The sequence below is a fragment of the Eupeodes corollae genome, chromosome 3 (assembly GCF_945859685.1).
Source record: "Eupeodes corollae chromosome 3, idEupCoro1.1, whole genome shotgun sequence".
Lineage (NCBI taxonomy): Eukaryota > Metazoa > Arthropoda > Insecta > Diptera > Syrphidae > Eupeodes > Eupeodes corollae.
Genome location: NC_079149.1, coordinates 49,760,422 through 49,786,938, shown reverse-complemented (window position 1 = coordinate 49,786,938; position 26,517 = coordinate 49,760,422). Strand labels below are relative to the sequence as shown.

General features: G+C 30.8%; 1 protein-coding gene across 6 annotated transcripts in view; it reads right to left on the bottom strand.

The window, feature by feature from the left end:
• Window positions 1–1,651: 1,651 nt before the first annotated feature.
• Window positions 1,652–26,517, bottom strand: part of LOC129952529 (kinase D-interacting substrate of 220 kDa) — an 85,850-nt gene continuing 60,984 nt past the window's right edge. For 5 of the 6 annotated variants that reach the window (XM_056065143.1, XM_056065148.1, XM_056065146.1 and 2 more), the window contains 12 exons: window positions 14,946–15,080; window positions 14,642–14,839; window positions 10,695–12,653; window positions 9,993–10,629; window positions 9,767–9,932; window positions 9,527–9,705; window positions 9,235–9,470; window positions 8,991–9,161; window positions 8,721–8,924; window positions 7,084–7,192; window positions 2,061–2,309; window positions 1,652–1,993 (listed from right to left, as the gene is read on the bottom strand). In XM_056065143.1, coding sequence (XP_055921118.1) covers window positions 1,827–1,993; window positions 2,061–2,309; window positions 7,084–7,192; window positions 8,721–8,924; window positions 8,991–9,161; window positions 9,235–9,470; window positions 9,527–9,705; window positions 9,767–9,932; window positions 9,993–10,629; window positions 10,695–12,653; window positions 14,642–14,839; window positions 14,946–15,080 — 4,410 coding nt within the window. In that variant the 3' untranslated portion in view covers window positions 1,652–1,826. Of the gene's footprint in view, window positions 1,994–2,060; window positions 2,310–7,083; window positions 7,193–8,720; window positions 8,925–8,990; window positions 9,162–9,234; window positions 9,471–9,526; window positions 9,706–9,766; window positions 9,933–9,992; window positions 10,630–10,694; window positions 12,654–14,641; window positions 14,840–14,945; window positions 15,081–25,221; window positions 26,257–26,517 lie in introns of those variants that run through there. The other variant, XM_056065145.1, reaches the window with a different exon arrangement.

Genomic DNA, 26,517 nt, shown 5'->3' with positions numbered 1-26,517 from the left:
GCATTTAAAGCTACTATTAAAATAATCTAGGGTTTTGCAGGGATAAAGTTAAAATCATTTCAAAATAATCATTACAAGAACGATTTAAAATTGTCATTTAAATCACAGTTAATAGAGTCGATAGTTATCTGCGATCTTGTTATTTATAGAAAACACCCCAGAAATGGAGATGAGCCTTTTTATGCTTCTTGGGAACTTTGCAAATTAAAAAAGCCAAAAGCTTTCGTTTGGCGTCCAAATCTAAATAAATATTGTATCATCCTATAATTACAAACAAGTTTCCAAACTACTTTAAAGATGCTTTTGTAGATTATAATACTATTAGTTTTCCTAACACATCTTTCACTGTTTTAAATTTCCCCACTTTAATTCTATCAATTTCTTCTATAATAGTCACCTACAACTTGAGGAATGGTCCCGTGTACCATCATTCATTTTAAAGAAACGTGCTGCGTACTTAGCACACCTTTTATTTGTTCTTTTAACAGGTCTTTAACTAACTCGCTGTTTCCTTTTATGTGGAAGAACCCTTCTATAATATCAGTCCACAAAAAAAGTCCTAAAAACGAAATAATGAACTACCGACCTATTTTTAAACTATCTGTGATACCTAAACCGTATTTATCGTCCTTACTTTTTACTGTAGTTCAATTATCAATTAACCAGCATGGTTTTGTTAAAAAGCGTTCAACTGTTACTAATCTGTTTCACTTTACGTCCTTTTGTTTAGATTTTTTTGGAAAACGTAAACAAGTATAGGTTGTATCTTTACTGATTTCAGCAAAGCATTTGACAAATTGTGTAATAAAACATTACTTTTAAAACTAGCACATCAAGATTTTAAAGACTATTGCATAAACTGGATCTCCTCATTTGAAAGATAGACGTTATAGTGTTAAATTTCGTAATTAGTGTTCAAGTTAATTTGTTTTAAATTCTCGTGTCCCCTAGGGCAGTAAGCTGGTTTCTAATATTTTTGTTTTATTTATAAATGATTTGGTTTTGATCATACAAAATTCATCTTTCCTAATATATGCTGATAGTGATGACATTGAAATTTTCCAAAAAAAATCAACTCTACATCTAACTGACTTCTTTTGCAAGAAGACTTAATATTATTCAGCCAATAGTACAATAATAATCGTCTTGTTTAAAATGTTGACAAATGTATGATCACCTTACTAAGATGTACACGTCACAAGATCCGAAGCCATTCAGAAAACGTTTGTGCGTTTCATCATCATCTCACTTTAGTTTTAGTCGTCCGAGTTTAAGACTAATTTTAGCAAATCAAACTATGGTGTACAATTGTACATCGCCCTTTTAAGCAACTAATTGAAATCTATAATACATTTTACTCTGGTATTAGTTCACCAAATGATAATATAAAAAGTATGAAATGCAAATTAATGTTTTTCAACAGCCTATTTATAAGAATTGTTAACGTTAGTATTTAACGAATCATATTAATAAATAAATAACGACCATTTTGTGTAAGAAGGAAGTACAGTAATGTTTTTTTTCAAATCATAGTTTATCTAACAAGAATGTATTTAAAACCTATATTTTGAGCAGTTACTTTACTTTCACCTTAAAAATTTAATATTTGTATCCATTGAACAAAGTAAGTTGAGGGATTCAAAAAATAGAATTATTTGATTTTTAATAAATTAAATACTTTCGTTTTATTTATCAGTATATTTTTTTTTATATAACAACCCTGTGTATTGAACATCGTAGTTTGTAATATCTGGATTTGTGCTATATCTAATTTTTTATCTTACTAAAATATTCTTTTTTTTTTCTTCTTTAAACTTAAAATCTAATTATTTTTTATTCACGGTAAATACTAAAGGTGCCGATTCATCTTCTGGCTGATCAGCCTTATTCACAGTTTGTCCTTCGATATCTTCATAATCGATTGACGATGATCGAACCAATTTGAACTGAGCTACTTTTTCGTTCTTTGTTATAACCAATGATGCTGGTCGACCTATTAAATAAATAAAAAAATGAATTAAATTATTTTCAAAAACAAAATAAAATATTTAAAAACATACCTGATGGAAGTTTACTATTTTTTCGTTCCAAGGGTAATGTTTGTTTCTCCGAAACATACTCGATGTGTGGCAGATTATTGTTTCCCTGTTTGATTGAGACACGTTTGTCAGTCTTAATTGATGTTCCACCAGTGAATGATGTTGATTGTTTTAATATGGAATCACGACGTTGAATTAACGGTGATGGTGGAGTAGAGAATGCTGTAGGCAATGTTGGGGTTTGGAAAAAGCCTGTTTGTAGATCTATATCTGTGGGAGAGATTTTATATATTTTATGCAAACTAAAGCACAGGACGATGATAAGTATTTTTAAGATATTTTTTTTTCTAAAAATGTTTCCCTTGACCGACTTATGGATGTTGAAGTATATTTGTAATTATGTGAAAAGTAAAGCAGGTAGAAAAAGATGGGAAAATAACAAAGTAACCCTAACATAAAGTTGGATATTAGTCTTTAGAACACCTTGTGTTCAATATGTTAAATCAAAATATTGAGTTTTCAATGCTTCAAAGGTTCTAAGCAAATATGTATGTAAGAATTCTGTCTTTGAGAAACTAAATTTTTGTTTCAGTCAGCACTTGTCAACAAAACATGGCTTAGTCAAATTTAAAAATAAGGACATATGCATATATTGAAGACTTTCATAGACCTGTTGGGTTCAGAAATGCAAAAGTATCCACTAAGAGTTCGATACGCTGGTTGGTTTCAGCGAATTTACTGAAGTTCACCGGTGGTTTAAGTATGTAAACGAACTTTTTTACATCTTGATTCAAGGGCCAAGTCATTAAGAAGACATTTAAAAGTTATTCCAAAACTATCTAAGCTATGTTTAATAAAGGTAAACCAACACCACCAAACAATATAGTAAGACCCCCTTTAAAATGCATTTGCTATCTATCCACAACCATTTAGAGCTAAAAAATTATATATAATTTTTAAAATAAAATAGGAAAATATACACCAGATGATTAAAACACCCGTGAAAAAAATCAAAAACACAAATTTCGCAAAAAGCGACACAATATTACCCAGTTAATGCACATGCAACAGCGTTGTTCTTCTATAAGCACACACCAAACCATTTTATTTGTTATATTAACTTATTCATTCTTATTACGAATTTCAACTATCAATAATTGATAACTAAGTATTTAACAATCCAATTGATAAGAATTTGTATAACAAATAATAAATATAATAAATAGAATTTTTAAAAGATCGAATTTCAATATTTATCAACTATCAATAGATCTTTGGACAATCGTAATAAGAATGATTGAACAAAATATATATAAATATACTTAAATAAAACGCCACTTTTATTTTGCTGTGAAATTGCAAATATATTTTATTATTATTAATTTTTGTTTTAAATACTTTTGTATGTTAATCTGTAATAATTGGTATATCTTTTGTTGTCCAAGCTCATGCTTTTATAATTTTTTCCTGATATAAGTATGCTTTTTGTTGTTGTCATAAAATACAATTGTTTTATTTAAAAGTTTTAGAAACAATAAGTAAAATAAAAATATTGCAAAACGTTAAAAAAAATCGCATTTTACCGAACAAATATTATTTATAGCTAAACAAAAATATAGTTATACAATTTTAACTTAATTGTTAGTTTATTTTTTAATAAAAATAAAGTTAGTTTTTTGACATTTTTTGTTTTAATTTTTTTTGTTTTTAAACACTTACAAAAATAAATGCATAAATAGGCAAATAATAAAATATTTAAAGGAAAACAAAACCATTGCAAAGACAATTATTAACTTTATCGTATCCTTTCCCTTGTTTTCATTTTCCAATTAAAATTTGGTTTTGAAAAATTGTCAAGGTACTATGTGTGTGATTTACAAACAATAATTATTTTTGTTTTAAATTGTAAGAAAGCCACCACATACAAATAAGTACGTTATTTACAAATTTATATAAATATATTAATAAAATAGCAATTAAGTATAGTTATAAGTATAAAATATAGACCAAGAGAATGTCTTCAATTATTATATTTATAAGGAATGTCTTGTTTTATTAAAATGTCTAAAATCTATTGCTTTTTTGTTTGCATAGCCTTTGTAAAACATTTTTTTTAAATTTATATGTAATAGAACAATAACTAATATAACAATACTGTTTGTGTTTAAAAAAAAATATAAGTACATATACTTAAACCAATGATTATGTAGATTTGATATCTGTTTTAAATTATTTTCTTTAAATTTGGTGTTTCAATTAGTTTTAAATCAAAGTTTTTATTTGGAATATGAAATGAAATTGTGAAGTAAGACAGAGGCATTAGAAAACATTCATTTTTACACCCCTTAACTCAAAATTACAAATTTTGTAATTAAATTTTGGGAAATCTAACTTTTCATAAATTTCATAAACACACATCTTTAAGAAAAGTCAACGCTAAATTGAACTTCAAAAGAAGAGGAGACATGTTGTATTTTAATATATTTATGTAAAAATAATTTCGTATTAGTTTTAAAATTTTACATTTTGAAATATACACAGTGAAATGACAGAGCAAAAACAAATTCGACCCAATGTTCGAAAGTGAGTGTTATAGGTATATTCAGTACATTTTTCGATGCACATTGGTTTTGTATGTCTGTACATTGCAATTAGTCGAAACAAAATTCAGACTAGTAAAACATTCCACATTCGTGCAGTTCAGCTAGAAAAAGAATACCTGTTAATTAACAGTAGATGCGAAATTGGACTCAATGGTAAATTTATGAGCAGTACGGATATTATGGTTGAATTGTTGAGAAACTATTTCTTCATCACTATAAAACTTCTTGAAATCGGTTGAATACTTTTTGAGAAAATTTCGTTTAGCCTTAGTCTTTGCTAAGACTTTTTAACGGCTTGTTTAGAAAGTCCAAGCAAAATACAAAAATTTAAAGACAAATATAAATAAAACGCCAAATTTGTGTAAGCAAAAAAGCAGAGCATAGAAAATATTAGTAGAAAAATGTTTCTTTTACGCACTAAAATAAATTAAAAAGTTTTTTCTGAGATTTTAAGCAAAAGGATCATTATCAAAAAAAAAAAACAGCATATCAGTAGGTGCTAACCTGGATATTGTCATTGTTAACAAATAATAATGCCAACGATGTTTTTAAAAAACTGGTCAACAACTAACGCAAAAGTTACAAAAATTCACTCAAAGCTAGGGATGGATACAAACAAAATTAGCTTGTGCAAGAATTCAAAATTTCAAGCAATTTAGTAAAATATTAAAGCAATGCTAAAATGATGATTTTGCTAATTTTTAACGATTTTAACATATTACTAGGTATATCTTCAAATTTATTAAAGTTAAAGTTACAAAATGGATCCTATGTATGTAAAGGGTCCTTTATTATGTGGTAAAGGGTTCTTTATTATATGGTTTCAAATTAATAGCGTTAGCATTTGACACCTGTCAAATTTAGCTGTCAATTAAAGTTTTATAGTATAAGTTGATAGTTGAATGTTTTCCTATAACGATACTATAGTCGTGATTAAAACGTAGCCACTTTTTGCACATTACGTTATGATTATAGTCGTCATAATAGACCAACTACGCAAACAATCCGTTGAAGACATTGCTGACGTAAGTGGAAGTGTTGCTAATGACTCAATTTTATAGATTTACTTTTTGACCGGTAATTGAAGTTCATCACTTGGGCAATATGTGGTTCCAAGCCACAAAACTCGAACAATAATGGTTCTATTGCGTAAGCCCACCGATATGGCCCCCATTTCAATAATATTATTTATTACACTTATTGGCTTATAATTGTTCACCAACTGTCTTTTTTAAGGCGTGTTCAGATGCACCATTCTCAATAAAAAAAGAATTATACTATTTAACTACTAACACTAAACATTTTGAAATGATAAACATTTTGAAATTGCTTCTAGATTGCGATATTTATTAAACCCTAAACAATTGGTAAGTTTGTCACTATTATTCTGGAAGTCTCGTGGCAAGAAGAGGGCGGAAGCTGTAAGTCATCATTTGTTTTTTTACAATTGTCAATATTTAACAATGATGAAATCTCAACAATCAATTTTTAATAAATTACAAAAGTGAAAAATTATCTACCCCGAAACTTCTTGAAAAGTATTTAAAGAAAAAAAGCCAAATATTTTGTGTGTACAGTTCGGATAAACATAAGGATATAGAGAACTGTCAAAGCTTTAAAATCACGATCGATTTAACGAAATTTAAGACACTTTAGAGGACATTAATATGTAATCCAATTTTTAAACAATTTAAAAAGCTCTTTGATGAATGTTTTGCTTTAATTTTTTAATTCAATACTTTGTTGATGATGCACTTAACTTAACTTTTAGGTTTAAGGTATATATATTTTTTTGTTTCTAATAAGTATATATAAAATAAAAGGATAATTATTAAAATCAAATCATACTTTCTACTTAAAAACTAAAATTGAAACACCAAATTAGAAAATAACCCATAAATTGTTCTTCCACCAAATTAGTCTACTAAACACTACTATTTACAAACAATTATGCAAGTATGTATATAATATATATGTATGTATATATAATAATTTATTAAATTATATATCCTACAATTTTGTATCATCAACTCCATTAGCATCAATATTTGGTATAACAACAACAGTTGGAACTGTAGCATTTCTTCTTTGTTCTTCGTCATAGTTAGCGGCTCTCTGTGCAGCTGCTAATAGCTGTACAGATGCAGTTGTACTTGAATCACCAACTAAACTATGACGCACTTGATACATGTCGATTTCTTTAAATTGTCCATTATTAATGTGGCCACCCACATTAGCTAATGACAATGTACTACCACCATGATTATTATTAAAATGCAAAGAATAATTATTAAAATCATTAATTAGAGGCGAGTGCGGATGAATATGATGTAAATGATGATTCATATTATTGTGATTTAAATATTGACCATCATCACACGGTGAACCGAATTCAGATGACTCTCGAATTGGTGCTAATTGTAGTTGAGCTAACATCTCACCTGTTGGTAACCCGGTTGGACTGGGTCTTTCACTACTAGCCACATCTTCAAAAGCTTCTTCGTTAAGTGTTTGCAAGGCACCACAAATCATTTGCTCTTCAAGAGTAACCTGAAATAATAAAATTATTTTATTAGTAATTTTATTAAATTAAGAAATAATATACTATATGGAAGTTATGGGATATTATTTTACGATATAAGAAAGTGGAATGACAATAAAAACACTAATAAATAAAAATACATATGGACATAACATTGCAATAATCAAGAAAATAATAAAACAATACAATGCTCTATTAAAGCGGAGTGGAGTAATAATTTATTGAAATAAACAAAAGTTAGCAACATATGACAACTCAATCTTATGTGACTGATATGAGCAATGAAAATTATCATACAAAGTTATACGTAAGCATAAGACTTTAAGATGTTTTTAAGTTGAGCAATTTTATTGAATTTATATAAACTAGAAATAGGTTTTTGAAAATTTGGTTTTTAAAATTTTATATGTCTATGCTTATAAAGAAAACAAAAATACAAGGTACTAGTAACTTAAAAAACGGATTATTGTTACTCTTTAACAAATGTCGGATGAATATTTAAAAAGGGAATTTATTTATATACAAACTATGATCCGTACTTTTCGTCTCTTAAAATTACATTATTCAGTTTTATTAAAAAAAATAGGGCCTGATAACTTACAACTCCTAACCGTTTCCGTGTGAGAGTCATTTAAGGGATGGAGTCCGAACGTTTAACTTAACAAAAAACTTTTCATGAAAGGAATTACTCTTGGAAAACTCGTCAATTTCTTACAAGAATCTGTACTCACACTGTACTACAATAGGTGAAAGCGGCAAGGAATAACCCCAAAACCTCTAGCATGACATTCTAACGCCACGTATACTACTTTAGTTATAATGGCAAACAAAACTTTCCACATACGCCATAGGCTTTAGAAAAAATTACATTATTTTTGTTAAACAATTTAATTGTTTTCATTTCACTCATATAAGATGCTTAGATTCTCGAGCCTTCAAACAAGTACCTACTTCAATTCTCTATTTATTTTTTCAAAAATATAATTAAAAACTAATCCAATAGTTATAAAGTTATTCAAAGATAAAACTTAAGTATACAACATCAATTAAAGAAATAATAAACTTTTTATTAGAAATAATATTATACATCGAACCACCAGAGATAAAAAGAAATTAAATCTTTTAACAATAATAATTAATAATGAAGAGTAATAATAATAATTATTTTATTGGACTGAATATTTGATTTGATTTTTTTTTTACCTGTATATATTCGTAATCATGAACTTTAAGCTGCGTTTTGTGATAAATTTTTTGTTGTTGAGAAAAACAAAAACAAAAAATTGTCTTTAATTATGATAAATGTGAAAACATAAATTAACATTTGCAAGACATTGGAAATAAAACAATGAATGTTTTTATTTTTTTTCAATGATACATTTAATGGAATGTATTTATGCAATTTTGAGGCTCTCCTAATTGATTGTTAATCAATGCTTTAGCAAAGAAACATCAGTGATTTATTTAAATTATTCTTTTGTTTGAGAGCCCTTTCTTCTTTATATCGATCGAAAAAAAGTAAATAAATAAACATACCTGTTTCTCCATATGACTGGTACTGGAATTCTTCCGGGAATGCGGCGCACTTGGGGCAAGGGTGTGAATTTCTGGCGCTTCCTTAATATTATCGGTGGTTATGGCTGGTGTTAGTTTAGGTTTCCTCTGCATTTTTTCACAATCCCTCAGTGTTGTAATTAACAATCGAAACAATTCCCAATGACCAAATGAAAGACCTAATACCTATCGAGACACAAGTTAAGCGAAACTTAAAGTACAATTGAGTTGGTGGTAAATTGATATTCATACCGATTTTAAATCATTTATATCACAGTGTTTAAGAACTCTTCCTGAAATAGAGTTCTCTTTTAAAACTGGAGCTAGCTTTGGCAAGGCGGGTTTCAAATCTTCAATACGTTCCAAAAGACCAACAACACCATCCACAGACAGTTCTGACAGATTTATTTGTAAAATGTCTTCCTATAAAATTCAAATTAAAATCAAGAAGAAAACATTACAAATGGGAATTCAAGCAATTTTTTTTTTAACATACTGGGAACGAATCAATTGGAGAATGAATGGCTGGAGTTACTGGAGTTCGAACGTCGGGAATAAGACCAGGTTGGGGATGCATCACATTTGGATTGTACATTGCTTCATTTTGGAATACTTGGTATGGTGCATAAGGCGGTGCCATATACGTTGACTGTGGCATGCGAACTGGCGGTGGTATATTTGGTTTTGATTGGATGACTATAGCTCCTTCATCTTCAATCGCTTGTTGATCCTCTGTTGAATAAACTCAATGAGATATTGCTCAATTAAAACAGGATCTAACAACTTACCTTTTAATACTTTTCTTAAATATGGATCTAGATTAATTGTAAATGGAAGAAATATTCTAAGGTCAGCAACCAACAAATCAGATTTGTGTAGCTGCAGAAAGGCATCGAGCTTCCGCTCGTCACGATCAAGTTCAAGTAAAGCTGCTGCTTCTCGAAGGCATCCTAGTTTTGGGCGAACCCTAGAAAACAATTTTAAAATCAGATTAATTTATCCATACTTGTTATTTAAGTAAAGCTTACTTTTCATAAACACTTTGTAAGGAAACAGAATCATCTAAGGAGTCCATAGCGTAATCATGTTGCAGGACAATCATACTAGCACGCAGAGGCCATTGTTCTGTTAAATTAATCCATGAACTTAAACGATACCAACTAAAATCTATTTGGAATGCTTTCAAAAGTCGAACTGAAATAAGATACAAACTATTAAGGTAACCATCTCCAATATAGTCGTTTTATTTGTTACCTGTTATATAGATCACATTCATTAATCTTCTCATACTTCTTGGATTCACATCACTAAAGTAGTCATCTGTTAACATAATTTTTGACATATCTAAAACACCCTGAGGATTCTGTCCAATACGATGTAGATTCGAACCGATAGAACTAGCCACCGACTCTGATAAGCGCAGTTTTTTACTACCACCTCGATTAGGATTCAGTGGAGCTCGAAGTTTCTCTTGACTTGACATAATTTCAGATGCATTCGATAGACGACGAGCTGACACTGAGTGCCCCAAAGTTGGTTCATCTGATTGGAAGTCAGCATAGTTCCGTTTGAAGAGCAAAGCAGTCATTTGTGCACGTTGTACTTTACGTAGTCCGGAGTTTTGTAGATAAACAGGCAAATGGACGAGATTTCTCAAAAAATCATGACCACCGATTCCACCTTCGGTGAAAAGACGACGACTATTAGCTTCAGCTGCTTTGGCGATAACATGAGGATCGACGGCTATGAGCAGCACAAATGGACGATTGGGGGCAGAAAGTAGAGTTTGAACGGCATTCAATACAGACAGAATGCGTTCGGTATCACAAGAATCTAGAGCGTCTATAACGCCTACAAGCCGGCTTTGTTGGTTTTTAAAGGCATCAAGGCACTACAAAGTAAACAAACAGATCTCCATTTTGTTATTGAACATACAAAAAATTTAAATAATCTTACCTTAACCATATCAGTCATAAGAGCTACTTCTGCTCCAAGTGCCGACAATGGTGCTCCTTCATTGTGTCGCACTGATTTCCTCAGATGTCTTCCTTGTGAGATGAACAGTGAACCAAATGCTTTGGCAAGAACGTGCAAATTTGTAGATACGACGGTTATTAAAATGGCAGCTATTACGAAAATCGTCATACGCACGCTGTCACGGTCCACTTCGGGATGGTAGGAGAAGTATGAAATGATCAAACATACGCCTGCGATAAATGTCAAGAGGCCCAGCTCAAAGACCAACACGATGGGCACACAACACATTCGGCGCCAGCGCCAGCCAGAAGAAGCTTTTATTGCCCTAGGTTGAAAGGCACGATAGAGGCGAGTTGCTGGCCAGCCGTAGTGTGTTTCAATGGCATCGAAAAGATTCGATAACATCTGGGCCACAGCACCTTCGCCTGTCGGCGATGCACTACTTGCCTCGGCGAAGTGAAACCTAACTGGCTTTGCTTGTGCATCACTCTGCGCTCCGGGCGGATGACAAAATGCTACTTGAAGTATCAACCTTAGCTTCCCGATTCTTTTGACTATTCCGTGGTGTATAGAAAACGCCCAGTACATGTCCATTCTGTGATTAGCATACCTTATCCCGGCAGCAATCAGGTATACAACAACCAAGAAAAGCGACCCCGCTCCAGCTCCCCAAATTGTCGACCACGTGGATAAGCCAACTACTGTGCCTAAGACTATAGCAATATGCAGGCAAACTAGGAACAGAAGACCACTTGCACTTACTGGGGGCTCGGCCCACTGATGGGCAAAGTTATTCATTTCCTCTCGCAGCTTATTAAGTAGGAAACTCTTGCCACTTCCCCATTTGGCATAGAGACCAACTGTTATGGGAGTGGTGAGGGTGGGTTCACTGAGGACATCAGCCAAAGCCGACGAGTACAGTTCATAGCCCAGCATGCCTTCGGAATCTTCATTTGTATTGAGACGACGAGATCCGAAGACCTGGCCAAGAATGGTCTTTTGATGGAGCGTATCAATCGCGTAGGGAGTTTCACCAGCTTTATTGGCTCTATACAGGAGTTGACTGTTCTTTGGATTCCGCAGGAGAGCCTCGACAATCGCCTTAGAACGAGCTCGCATTGCTATGTGAAGGCAGGTGTCTCCGCGCTTATCACTTGCTGTCACCTTTGCTTTACGGTCCAGTAACATTTGTACCATTTCTAGGTTGCGATTTCGGACAGCTCGCAGCAAGGCTGTATCACCATCTTTTGTGGCCAATTCCAAATCACCATTTGAAGAGAGAAGGATTTTCACAATTTGCGTATGGCCCTTCTCCACAGCCGTATACAATGCAGTCTTTCGGTCTTTGCCTTGAATATCGACGTCAGCGTGCTTCTTCAGCAAAGCCTCGACAACGCCCCTATGACCGCCTTTAACGGCGTGAATGAGCGGTGTATCTCCAACACGGTCTTGAATATTTATATAGGCTCCTGTGCCAATCAGGGAACTCACAATATCTTGCAAGCCTTCTCTACTAGCTATTGCCAACGCTGTCATGCCATCTTTATCCAGGGCATTTACATTGGGTTTCTTTTCAAGCAGTGCTGAGACACAATCAGTGTGACCAGCTGAGGTGGCAACTAAAAGCGGCGTCCATGAGTACATGCCAGCTGTATCAACATTGGCACCAGCTTTAAGTAAGATTTCCACAACTTCAGCATTACCCTTGCGACAAGCCCAAACTAGAGCTGTAGTTCCATATTTATCACCCACATTGACCTTTGCCCCGCGTTGTACAAGCATTTCGACAATTTCTTTGTGACCACGCCCAGCAGCCCATAGTAGAGGGCCAAGATGATAGTTGCCGTGGGCATTGACATCGGCATTTTTTTCCAGCAGGAGTTGTGCAATATCCGTGTGACCACGGTAGGCTGCCCACATAAGGGCTGTCCAGCCGCCCTAAAAAATTATATTTTGTTAGATTTAAATGCATCCAAAAGTTGACAGAAGATAGAACGCGAGTGATTACAGTTTGAAGTTAAGGGACGAGTTAAATAGGGATTTTCAAAGAGCAGATCTAAAAGATTTTTGTTTTTTAAGTTGCATGAACAATAATTTTTAACAAAAGTTCAGTTTTTGGACACGCTTAATTTCTGAGATCTTATTTTCTTATAATCGCTTTACATAAATTATTAAAATGGTCTACCAAAGCCTCATATTTGAGCTGGAAATACTTGTTCAATGATACATACTTTTAACGTGAATTAATTTAACGTTTCATCATTTTATGGCGTGAGGAAGAAATGCGCTAGTTCAGACTACATAAGTAACTTGAAGATAAGGCAAGTTTCTTCTATCTGACAAGCCAGCTGTCAAAAATTACCTTCCAATTAAGAAAACTTTATAGGAAAGTTCACTGGAAAGTAAGTTAAGAAAATCTCCCTTACTATCGAGCCAAGTGTACGAGTACTTATGTCTAAATGTCAGCTGATCATGTTTTCGCATTCAACTGAAAGCTGAACTTCATTCATTCTGTGATTATCTGCACACACGGATACTTGTCATTAAAGAGAAAGGACTTTTTATAAATTAACGTTAACGTATCTGCTCAATTTTAAAATGTTTGTATTTGCGTTACGTAGTTAAATGATGAAACGTGAAAATTAATCGCTTTAAAAAATTGCAACGTGAACATCGTCATTGTACTAGAATGGCTGCGTTCAATCTTGTGTTGGATAGGGTAACTTGGATAGGTGGATTTTTAGATACCTTGTTGAACGAGTTGGATAGCTGTCAAAAAATAAAAACAATTTTCAGCTGTTCACAATAAGCAGAGAAACATTTAAGCTTCGATGTAAAAATTGTTGTAAGATAAAATATTTAATGGATACTAGGACCTAGCAAATTGGTCATCTACAAAACGAGAACAAAATAAGTCAATTTTGCAGTTTAAATAAATGGATAATAATTATTTTCTAAAATTCGGAGGCAAATAGCTTCTTCATCGTCTATTATGTACAGAACGTCCTCAGATACAACTTCAACTAATATTTTGTATCTTTTTGTTTACCAACAAATACAAAAAGCTGAAACCATATTTCAAGTTTCTTGAAATTCAACCATGTGTTGAATCAGCTGTTCTGTCTGATATCTACATATCCCAGCAATTCTTGGATACCTTTGGATTTCTTTTTTGACATCTCAGCTGTTTTTGATCAGCTGTTATTTTACACGTGAAACACTACCAAAAAGGTATCCGGACATCCTATCTGTCTTAGATTGAACGCAACTAATGTTGTTTACATTTGTAATAATAATAATCAAATACAAATAATCCATGGAACAAATTAGACCTAAACTGGAAATTCTGTTATAATGGACAGGATCAGAAGGTACAGGTTTATAATACGTTTTGTTTTGTATTGGAACTAATAGTTGTACAGTAAATAAATGAATTACAGAGCTATAAAGTTCAGCATTCAGTTGAATAGAAAAAAACATGATCAGCTGATATTTGACATAAGTTGACTTGACTTGTTATGTTATTGGAAACCAATTTTTTGGCAACGGGCTCATCAGATATAGAAACTTACCTAATATTCATGTCTTTCTTATTGTATAAATCTGATATTATATTTTTGACGTGAACCAATTTGACGTTTCATAATTTTAAGGAGTGAGGCACAAATGTTTATTTTTGTTTAATGAATAAGAGCGAGATAAATTGTGAAAATTGTAGCTAAAAAACGTCATACGATACATTTTGGCGTTTATTGAGTGACAAATTGTGTTTTCTTTATTTGTATTTAACATTTGTTCCAATGGAAATGTTTCACAATTTCTGTCTTTAAAATTTTATATTCACCTGAAATCTGTCAAATTTGAATCTTCATTAACTCATCAAACTTCAAACTTAAACGTTTCTTTTGGTTAAATATTAAACTCACCATATCCCTGTGTTCAATATCAGCTCCATTGTCCAATAATATTTTCACAATATCTAAATGACCACTCTTGGCTGCACACAAAAGTGCCGTCCAATTATCAGCATCCTCCGCCTGTACATCAGCTCCACGAGCTATGAACTCTCGAACAAACGGAGCAAGACCACGTCCAGCTACAACCATAAGTACAGTGGTTCCATTCTAAAAATAAATCACAATCATATTCGTATATAATTATTTGCAAAATTATAAAGTCGAATCTCTCATACGAAATTAATAATAATATACGTTTTTTAACTTCACATACCTCGTCTCGATCATCAATGGCCAGATGACGGTTATCTAAAACCGATTTAAGTCCTGCGAGATCATTTGAGTCAATATACTGCAGTAGTGCTCTGTGTCCTAATGAACCCATAGAATCACCGTATCGATTAAGGTTCTATAAAAAGATATGAAATAAAAAAAGAAATCATAATAATTAGTTTCCATCGCGAGTTCAAAGAGCAGCATTTACAGAGAAAGATTTATTATTGTTACTTTGCATGTTTGTATAAAAAAAAGGATAAAGTCATAAATAAATATAGGTTAGAACTATAGCTCTTGCGAAATCTGAGCATTAAGTGTGTTAAATTTTGTTTTGTTTTAAAATAGAATAATTATTAAGGGGAGAACACAGGACCACACTGTTAACTCAAAAGTCAAACAAAAAAAATGTCATTATTACAAATCTAGCGAAAACCGTTCCAACTTTTTAGTTCAGAATAATTTCAAAACACATAAATTATTATAAATGTAGGGGTAGTGCAGAGGAAGACGTTTAAAAAACTGCAAATACTTACTATTTTTGTTGCGGAAAATGTTAAATGTTGATGTTGATTAAAACAGAAAGTTGAATAATCAAAAAACGACTTACATATATTAATAGTAAGGTAGGTAATATAAGTATGCAAAAAAGAAAAATAAACAAATAACTATAAAAGAATTCGACTTCAGAGACGTTTGTGGAATATCAAACCTGGTACAGAAATTGTTGAGTCATTGACACTAAACACTATGCCATAGTGTCTTGACTCTTGTCTACGTCTGGCATTCTCCAAATAGTTTATTGTAAAACGTGATTCCAATGACGTTTTTTCCCATTGGGAGGTATGAAGCTTTTGGGTGGTGATTGTACGCTGAATATATATTTGTTTACTTAATGAATACAACTTTTATTATAATTGATTGATAGACAAATTGAAGATAGACAATTTGCAGACAAAGCATAAGTACGAAGTGTGTACCTATATTATTTGAAGGCAATTTGGATACAAAAGACAATTGCAGATCAATTACAATATCTACTAAATATTTGGCTCTAAAACCACCACGACCGACGGTGGTCATTAAGTCACAAAATACCTACAGTATAGCACCATTAGATGCGAACAAAACAAAAGAGTGAATTAATTTTAGTACTTCGTGAGCACTGACTGTTCATTGGAAATGACAGCACTTTTGCTTTTTGACAGATACTTAACTAAACACTTAGATAATGAACAGGTTCAGACAACATAAGGGGCTGCATTTGCAGACAACTGCTTTCTTTTTTAGTTTTTCAGGTGTCCTACGTTTCAAACTCGAAACTTTCCTTAATCTCTACCTTGAGATGATTGTGTTAAAAATTATTGCTGTCCAAAAAAAAACTTCTTATTAATGCTAAAGTTCCATTAAACTTGTATTTTGTATTGTAAAAAAAATATTACTAATTGTTTTTTACAATTTGACAAGGAAGTCTTATACAATTGAAAATTACAGAGTATTCACTACTTTAGCTTTCAGTTGAAAGAAAAAACAGTATCAGCTGTAATTTTGAACTTAGTGGACTTGACTTGTTAATTAGGGAGGTTTTTCTTGATTAACTTTCCATTTAGGTTTCAAATAAAGTTGCCGTAGTTGGAAGGAAATTTTTTGGCAGCTGGCCAATAAGATACTAGACATTTTCCTTGCTTTCAAGTCACTTATGTCATCTGATCCTATCCAATTAGAACTACAAGTAAGAAGTCCCAAGATGGAAATTTCATAACATAAATTACCGATTTAGTGAAAGTTTTTAGAAGTTAAATTCCCTTCCATTTAATTTGAGCTATTGATTTTAAAATATATGGGCCTGAAATAAGAGGTTTATTATGATTATGAATAACCTTCTATTTGGGCAGCTGTCACTTTTGAAGCTTTCACTATACACTACTGCTAAAAATTTGTAAATTGTTATGGAATATTTCACGAAAAAGGGTCCATTTGTCTAAAATGGGTTTTCATTTTTAAGACATAGTTTTCGGTTTACAGTGAAATGATGATTTAATTTTCATTTAAGTGACTGAACACAAGAGAACGGAGTTCAACTAGCTGCAATATTTTAAACGAACTTACAATAGTTCAATGTAGTTGAAATATTTCTGAGCAATGATTGCGAATTAAATTAATGTCAATTTTGACAGCTACTTTGGCTGCATCTCCAATTAAAATTCACCTTTTGGGTTCTTGAAGATGTTTGGTCATTGGACAATTAAAAAAATGTGCGTGTTGACATTGGCATCACAAAATGCAAAATGTATGTTCCATTATTTAACAGTATTAAACTATTTTCCCTGAAACGCAATTGTATTACACTTATGCTAAAAGATATCAAAATGACTTGTACAACTTATCTGTTGTGTTTTTTTTTTTTATTTCAATTTTGACTTATCTCAAGTACTCGCCTTAATTTTTCCTTTAAAATCGCTTACCTGTCATGCTTTCAAAAAAAGTGACTAATCAATCAAAATAAGTTAAGTTCCTTATGAAGATTGACATTTTATGTCTAGGATTACTGTTAAAAATGTTGTTATACAAGCTTCTGTCAAAATAAATTTAACCGTTATTCTTTTTTGTTGTTCGTTTTAAAAATAAAAACTGATAAGGCTGTGATAAAAAGTCGTTTTTAAACTTTTTATATATCGTATTATGAGTCGCTAATTTACTATACTATAAGCACAGGAGCCGACTTTGTTGACATATTTATAGACTGCAGTCAGCCAAAAGGGGATTTACAAAACGTGTTAAAACCGACCATTAATGTGTACTGAATTACGTCATCTAATTTTTTTAGTTTATAAAATCGTTGTAACAATTTTGACAGTTCTTTCTGTCTTTGATAACACCGTTTTGTATGGTTTTGTGTAACTGTGGTTTAATAACACCATAATAAAATGTTTAACTGCGACAACTTGAAGGTTATTATAATTTAAAATAGTCACATGGTCTTGGCAAAGAATTTAAGTTCATAAATACAGTAATTCGGAATTGAATTGATGATCAGCTCATTCATTATTTTAGGAATTAGGAAAATAAATCAAGACAATTAAGTCTTGTATCTGGGATGCTTCAAATCTAATCTTCATTTTAAATATGCTTTAGTAAAGGAACTTTAAATTCACTAATATTTGTTCCGAAGGTCTTCTTAGTTATTTTTAAAACTGCATAATATTGTTTATTTTAAGATAGACTCTTTTGTTTACTATTTATTCACCAGAGTGCGCTCAGCAGTTTAATTAATGCGTAAATAGAATTAACACAAAATGCAAACAAAATTCAACTTATTCGTGAGAATAGCATTTTATCGTATAAAATATATGTATGTTTATGATGACATTGCATCATCATTTAATTACATACGAGTACTAGATATCATAGTAGAGTACAAACATTTATATATCCTAATTTGTGGATGGATTAATCAAGAAAACTTGACATCACTTTAATTTAAACGTTAAAAATAAATTTTATCTATATCAATTAGCAATTTAACGAAGGCTAATGTTTTTAAAATCAATCATAATTGCATGACAATTTCTAATCGTCTCATATGACAGTTTTATCCTAACATGATAGTAAGTGGTGTAGAATGTCACAATGGCTTAGAAACAATTTTAATTAAATGGACAAGAAATTCATTATTTTTCAAAAATTGAAATTTGATTAGTGATATCGAGCCTTAAATGCCAAATTATCGTATATGATTGAGGAGTTTTTATTTTTACTCAGTGACGGAAATAATATTTTAAGTTATGTCATAAAACTGACAGAACGAATGCAATTAATAATGAAAGTAAAAAAATTGTTTCTTTTTTATTATTACCAATGTCAACTAACCTTAAGTATAACAGATAAGGCTGTGAAAGTATCTGTTGACTATCTCAACTAAGTCGTCTAAAACTTTATTAGCTTAGATCAATTATTTAAAATTGTATTATCATAATTACCTCTATTGGTAAATGTAAACATGTTTACTTTGTCGCCAATTGCATGCAATATTCAAGAAAATAGAATTATTTATTTCCTTATTCTATAATAATATTTATCTACACGATTTAAGCACCTGTTTAACTTTCTCAAAGGGTATTCTAAATATTTATTGATATCATTTTTATGATTCATTTTTATTGAAGAGCAAAATTGGAATGTCAAATAGTATTTCAAATGAGATACCAAAGACTAATCAACTGAAAGTTTTTTTGATTTATTCATATTTTTCTTAAGGTCTTTGAAACTTTGTGTATAATAAATGCATAAGGGAAATAATTATTCAAATCGAAACTTGTTTAAAGCGCTGAATGTTTTCAATCAGAACGTCATACTGAATTCATTCCACGCAACTCATTTCAGTGACTCATGATTTTATCTCTCGCCACAGTGACGTAAGAAAGAGGCAGAGCGAGATGAAATACTAATATGTCAAGTGGCACTCAAACTGGCGATTAAGGGCTTACTAACATTTTTTTATTTTGAATAGTCGGCTATTTTAGTAGCTGCTACTTTTGTAGCTATCATCTTTTGAAATTAATAAAAACTATTCGATGTGACTAAAACTAGAACGATGCACGTTTGAACAACGTATTTCAATTGTTAAATTACAAATATGGAGAAGTCCTAGATAAACAATTCGTATCTCGGTCCTTTGCAAGAAAAGCTATATTTTTATGAAATGTGATGTAAGTGCCTACCGAGATATTGTGACTTAGCACATTTAAGCGAAAAAGACTTATGACAGTTGAACACGTCTAACCTATTTTTACACGTCAAAATATTAAATTGTGTTACAATGATTCTTTAATAAAGAGTACATATAAATGTCAGTAGTAATGATGTTTTCTTCATTTTTCTGTAAAAAAATTATTTTTGCAAGAAGTTTCCTGCAGTGTTAGTTTTTTAATAAGTGATTACAATTGCTCACCGAGATCTAATGATTTAGCAACTTTAAATGCCACCTAAAAGTTAAGGTCTATGACAATGACAGTTAAACCCATCTAATCAATTTTTGTAACTGTCAAAAACGTGTTATAATGATTCTATAATCGTAGGAACTTATAAATGTCATTAGTAACAATGTATTCTTCAATTTTTCTCTAACAAATGAGCATTTTCTTCAATAATTCAGAATTTAAACTTAATAAAACACCCTGTAAGAAGAATTTTTTCATTGTACTACTTTCAGAAACGTGAGTTATTACTTAGGATCATAAATGTATTTATTTTGGAAAGAATTTTGTCCGAAATAGATTGAAATTAAATGAAATCATATGGTATTGTCGAAGCACGCGGTCTTAAAAATTAGACGAACAAAACAAATGGAGTAAACATATATTTTTTTTTATGCGCAGTGTTTACACACTCAATTTGTTGTCACGTTGCAAACAATTAAGCACCGTGCGCACCCGATCAAATTAACACTTGTGCTTTTAAATTTATTTATGTTGTTCATTGTTTGAATTTAAATACGATATTAATGTTGTTTTATAGGATTGTTTTTTAATATCAATGTTTACACAGATTCATTTGTATTATTTCTTTTTGCAATGGTAAATTCTTTAATGTTAAAGCGACAAAGAATAGCGCTGTAGGACAAAGTGTAGATTAAGTGGAAATTCGCATAGTTAATTTAATTTGTTTTTAATCCTGAAATACATTGTAAATATTCAATGTGAAAAACACAATCATAGCAAAAGCAAAATAAAAATTTAATTAATTTCCAAATTTTGTTCGGATGTTATAGATTATGCGCCACGTTTTACAATTAGCATCAAAACACAACTTATATGTTTATGAGATGGACTATATGTAAACAAAGAAAACTTACTGTAGAAATATGAAGTGAGGGCTATCGTTGAATTTAATTTAAGCAACATGCGCTAGATTTTAATTTGAAATTTGAATATCAATTCAAGTATTAGGAACTATTTTAGAAAAACCACCAAACTTTACTCACGCAAAGGTTTTGAAAAACAAAATAGATATGAATAAAACTGCAAAGAATTTGATATGCTAAACATTGTTTTTTTTTACAATCTTAAATTTTATCTAAGTTAAATAAACTCTTTGTCCAAATAAAATTAAATACATACATAGATATTTTGTAATTATTTAAATTTATTAAAAAATATTCCTATGACTCATTGATACACATAATCTTTTTACTTGAAGAAGATCTAGACTAAACATCACATCTTTCAAGGTAAATGTCTTTGGGGGATTTTCTACTCTGTTAATGTCATTTAATGTGTAATTTTGTCAAATAGATGACTGGTTTAAAATAAGATATCACAAAGTTACGGAGCTGATGACAATATTTTTTGTCTGAGTTTTTATATTTTTTGACTAAACACAGACATCTTTCCCAAAAATCAAAATTCAAAATGTAACAAGTGTCTGAACTTATCCTTATTTAAGTTTGAATGCATTCATTTGACGATTTGACATTTGATGAAATGACTACGTTCTTTTATAGGAGTTTTTTTTTTTTAGTTCAGACCAGAGCCTGAACTGTCAAACAAAAAGTTGTGTTTCTTTTACACTTCTGAACGTTCAGAGCTTCAAATTTGTGTTTCTTTTTTTTTTGATCTTGTTCAGAATAAAATAACAGAGCAGATCGAGTTGAATGCTGAACACAAACATTAAGCAGGTTATTGATTTATTATAATTACTTTTTCCATTTTTACTAGGTTTTGACTTTTATTTCTTGAAGAAAATGACAAGCAAATTAACAAATGTCAAAAAGTGACAGTGTTTAGGTATTCTCAAAAATAATTCTTAGCACTCAAAACACTCTTTGTTTAGAAACTGTTCAGAGCATGTTCGAAATACTCGGAATCTATTCAGAACAATTTTCTTAGTTAAAAACGAAAAAGTAAAGGCAGCTTGATGCCGGGGTTAACCTTTTGCAAAACCTTTTGTAAGTCTTAGCCGCCCTGGTCGACTCTCATCTAACTCAATCTTTTGACTCTGAATGTAAACGTTGAAAATGTTGACAGTGTTCTTTAAGATCCTCCCTAAGAAATGTCTTGCTTTACTTCATTGATTTCATTAATATTGTACTAGATTTCTTAGACGTATGAAGCAAATAAATGAATCACTTATTAAATTTGCCACTAACTCCCTATCTTCATCTTTAACGGTTATTTTTAAGAAGATACAAAAAATAAACACAATTTTACTTTTCACTGAGTCAAATATTTTGTTAAGTTAAACTTTAATGGACATCAGCTAACAATTTGTTTGCAAATTTTTTATTTGAAAGTCATGTTGTGGTTGAATATAATGGATATGAATAATTAAACAAATTTAGGTGAATGATATGTTATAGTTTTGTGAAAGAGAATACTTAATAATATAACACGCACTATCAGCATCATACATAACTACTGATTTAATTAAGAGCACTTAATTTTGTTTTTTACTAAAAGACAGTTTAACTGCTTAAAACAAACTTTGTGCTTTTTTACTTAATAAACTTTTGAAAATAGATCAATATTTTTTATATTGCATATTTTTATTTTGAAGGAGTCTTTAAAGTTGATTAGGTCCTTAAGCATGTCTCTTTGTCTTTTTAAAGTGCGTCAATCAAAGACAAGTGGAGATCATTTAATTAGGTAATTGAAAGTCAAGTCCTATAATTTATTGTATATGACTACTTAAGTGTCCACTTTTTAGTCATAGTTAAATGGATGGAAAAAAAATATTGTATTACAAAATTATTAAATTGGTATTGCAAGGTTATATTGACATGAGATTTTGCAAATAATTATAAAACCAATTATTCCACTGGTACTTTTGATACATTATTAGTGGTTATCCCGGAAAATACAAAATTTGATAGGTTCTAATTATTTATAATCATAGTGAAAGTGAAAATTAAAATAATAATTATTAAAATTTATTTTGGGTATATGTACGTGGAAAATAAAAAAACAAAATAATTTCAATTAAATTGTAAAATGACGATGTAGAAATTATTTCATCAATAATACGGATACGGATACAAGCATTTTGTTTTGCTTTCTGCCGGAAGTCTTTGGTAAAATGATGAAAACAAATAAACGAAAAGTTAAATTAGTTCATCATAAAAACTCATACTCATGAACAAATCTGGAGAAGAAGTTAAAAAACAATAAAACTATTTTAAAAGAAATATTATCATTCATAGTTAGTTGACCTACAACACCGACGTCTTGGTCAAAACGTCACCATCGACAGACGTAACATGGAGGTAGTCAAGGACTTCGTCTACCTAGGCTCTGCTGTAAACGCAGAAAACTCTTCGAGATAAAAGTTCTTCGTGTGATCCACGGTCCACGGAAGATGGAACGACTTAGTCCAACGACTAAGATGGCTGGGTCACGTTAAGCATATAAAAACCAATGCTCCGGCCCGGAATATCTTCGAATTCACACCCACAGGACAGCGCAGTAGAAGAAGACCGCGAATCTGGTGGCGCGCCAAGTGGAAAGTGATCTCACCCAACTTGGAGCGCGAAACTGGAGACATTTAGCTAAGGACCGAGCTAGATGGCGAAGTTTGTTGGGTGAGGCCCTAGTTCACACAGGACTTTAGCGCTACCTTAAGTAAGTATTCATAGTTAGTAATATCACACATGAAAGTAGTGATATCGCCTTTAAACTAACTTTTTGTGTTATGTGCCTTATAACTGTCATTTTTATAAAAAATCAATTTATTTCGGAAGAAGAAATGAAAAAGAAACTTTTTCACCGAAAACCTTAATGGAATTTCTTCACTTTAGGTAACGCTGGTAAAGAAGGTTTTGTAGCTGGCAATCGAATAATAATTTTTCTAAAGTTCTTGATGGCTCAAAATCGCATCTCACTTCAAAATCTATTTATCACGACAGGTTTTTGAAATACAACCTTTTATAATTTTAAAAAGTATATAAGGTTTATTGAGGCTATGTGCTTTCTAGAGTAGGTTTCTTTTTGTTTAATAAAATCGGTGATGATTTTCCAAACCTTCAATATTTTACTTCAATATTTCGTTTAAAAATTTACAGCGTCTTATTTACTTTTCAAAACTTCAAGATTGCTCAAAATCTATTTATCACGACAGGTTTTTGAAATTCAACCTTTAATAATTTTAAATAGTATATTAGGTTTTTTGAGGCTATGTGCGTTCTAGAAGTAGGTTTCTTTTTGTTTAATAAAATCAATGATGATTTTCCAAACCTACAATCCTTTACTTCAATATTTCGTTTAAAAAAGTTCAGTGTCTTATTAATTTTTCAAAAAATTCTCACGAGTTCCAAGACTTCACCTGCTCTACATAAACCTTTAAAGAACGCTGAAGTATTTATGGTCATGTTTTTAACAAAAGAACTCAAAACGGTGTAAAGCTATTTTTGTTCTATTTATTAATTCGTAGAAGAATATTTTGAAAAAAAAAAATGTAAAAAATAATGTTGAAAACGGATGCTCCTAAGTTTGAGCATATATGTAACTACAATTGGAGGTCGGATAAAGAATCAACACTTAAAATTAACAATTCGAAACTATTCGAAACATAGAAGAATTACAATTAAGGCTTTTCAAAACTTCAGATAGATTCAAATGGAGACCTGTAAGATATCTCAAAACTAATGACAAATTAAGAAAATTAAATGGAATACAAAAAGATAAAGATTTGTATTTACTTTCTGAAAACAACGTATACTATTTTTTAAGAACTCTGACCTTAGAAACAGCGTATTATACGTATTTTGTGGTGAGATTCCGATTGTGTGGTGAGATTCCAATTGACCAGTGTAATAGATAGATAGTTAATAGTTCAAAGATCATTTTAAAGTTTTTGAAATAGTGTAAAAGATAGATAGTTAATACTTCAAGGTTCATAAGAGAGATTTTGCTTAGATTATTTAAAAAACTATCGTACATTTTGGAAGCAAATACTTAAGATCATACAAAATTCTCTATAAGTTTGTATTAAAAGTTATAAAGATATAACGGTACTTAAACCATCAAACATTTCTTATGCAAGGACAACTTTGGTAACAAACTCTATAAATTTAAACAATAATGTTGATTTGAATTAATCATTGGCGGTGCGTCAATGAAGTGTCAAGGTTCACTCTTATTTCAAAACAGCACAATATAAATTTAATTTCCGTAAATAAATGTGAATAATATTTTACATTATTTTCACATATTTTTTAAAATTCGAAAATTAAAATAAAAAAAGGATAACATTTCAAAAAAAATTATTTTATACAATTTACTAACTTTTTTCGTTTTTCCTTTGCCAGGTGATCTCAAGCTGTTAAGACTTAATCTCGACGCACTTAATATTAACTCATCAAAACTTTTCGAAAGTTTCATTCTTAAAATTATTAAAGTTAACAGAAACCAAAAAAATAATAAATTAGTAAATAAAAAAACACGCGAAATAATTTAAAACAAAAAAAAGCTAATATCACAGCACCAACGAATTTACACAGCGAAAGTTTACTTAAATTGTTTTAATAATAAATAAATTAATTGCACTTTTAGTTTATAAATATAAATTATTTAATAAATATATTAAATAGATACTTTTTGTTTAATATTATAATAATTTTTGTACTGGCAACAGGGCATCAACTGATTCGACACTGAACCGTTCTTAAAGTTTAAATGTCTTTCTTCACTTTGATTTTGATGAATACACCATCATTTTCATCATCATCATCAACAACAAACAACTTTGATAGGTTATAGTTATAGTCCTCTTCAAATCAAAAACCCATTTATACGAGTTGTAGATACTCTAGGTACTCTTTAATTATAATTAAAATAAAAAACAAACACTGGATACTTATGGGAGTGAAAGACGAAATTTTTCCTTTTTTCTTTCAACAACGAAACACAGAGATACAAAACTAAAAGAATAGATTGAAAACAAAAAACAAAAGAAAAACCATGAACTTCAAAGAAAAGACAACAAGTGTGTGAAATTAAGGCACAACAAGTATCGGACAGTGGGACACAATGATGCACTTTTTTATCAAATCACAGCAGCAACAACGGTAGGTGGCGCCCGGGCAGTAACACTTTCTTATTTTTTCGTTGTTTTCTCAAGATACAAAGATACTTTTTTTTTCAAAATTTTCAGATGAATTTTTGTTTTTGTTGTTATAATTTGTTTATTAAATAAATTTGTATTAAAGTTTTTGACGCGTATTTATATTTGGCCATTATTGAATATAAGTTTGAAAATTCAACGATAAATTATTGTATCTCGCACCTTCTATTATTAGGGGGCGCGCAAGCGATATCTTAACGCTCCAAAGGTGGTTACGCGAATGACGGTACTATCTCGTATAGGCCATTGCCAAAGGCCATCATTTCATTTCGTGAAAATGTTGCGCAGAGCACAAAGTCAAGAATAAACGCAAAGAAACTCGTATTCTCGTATATGTTGATAATGTATTATTTGTATATATACAAAAACGGGCTCCATCAACGCAGATGGAACAGAGAATGTTTTTCGCGGTCTTAAGATATATCAACTTTTTGTTTTTCTCTCTTTTAGGATATCTA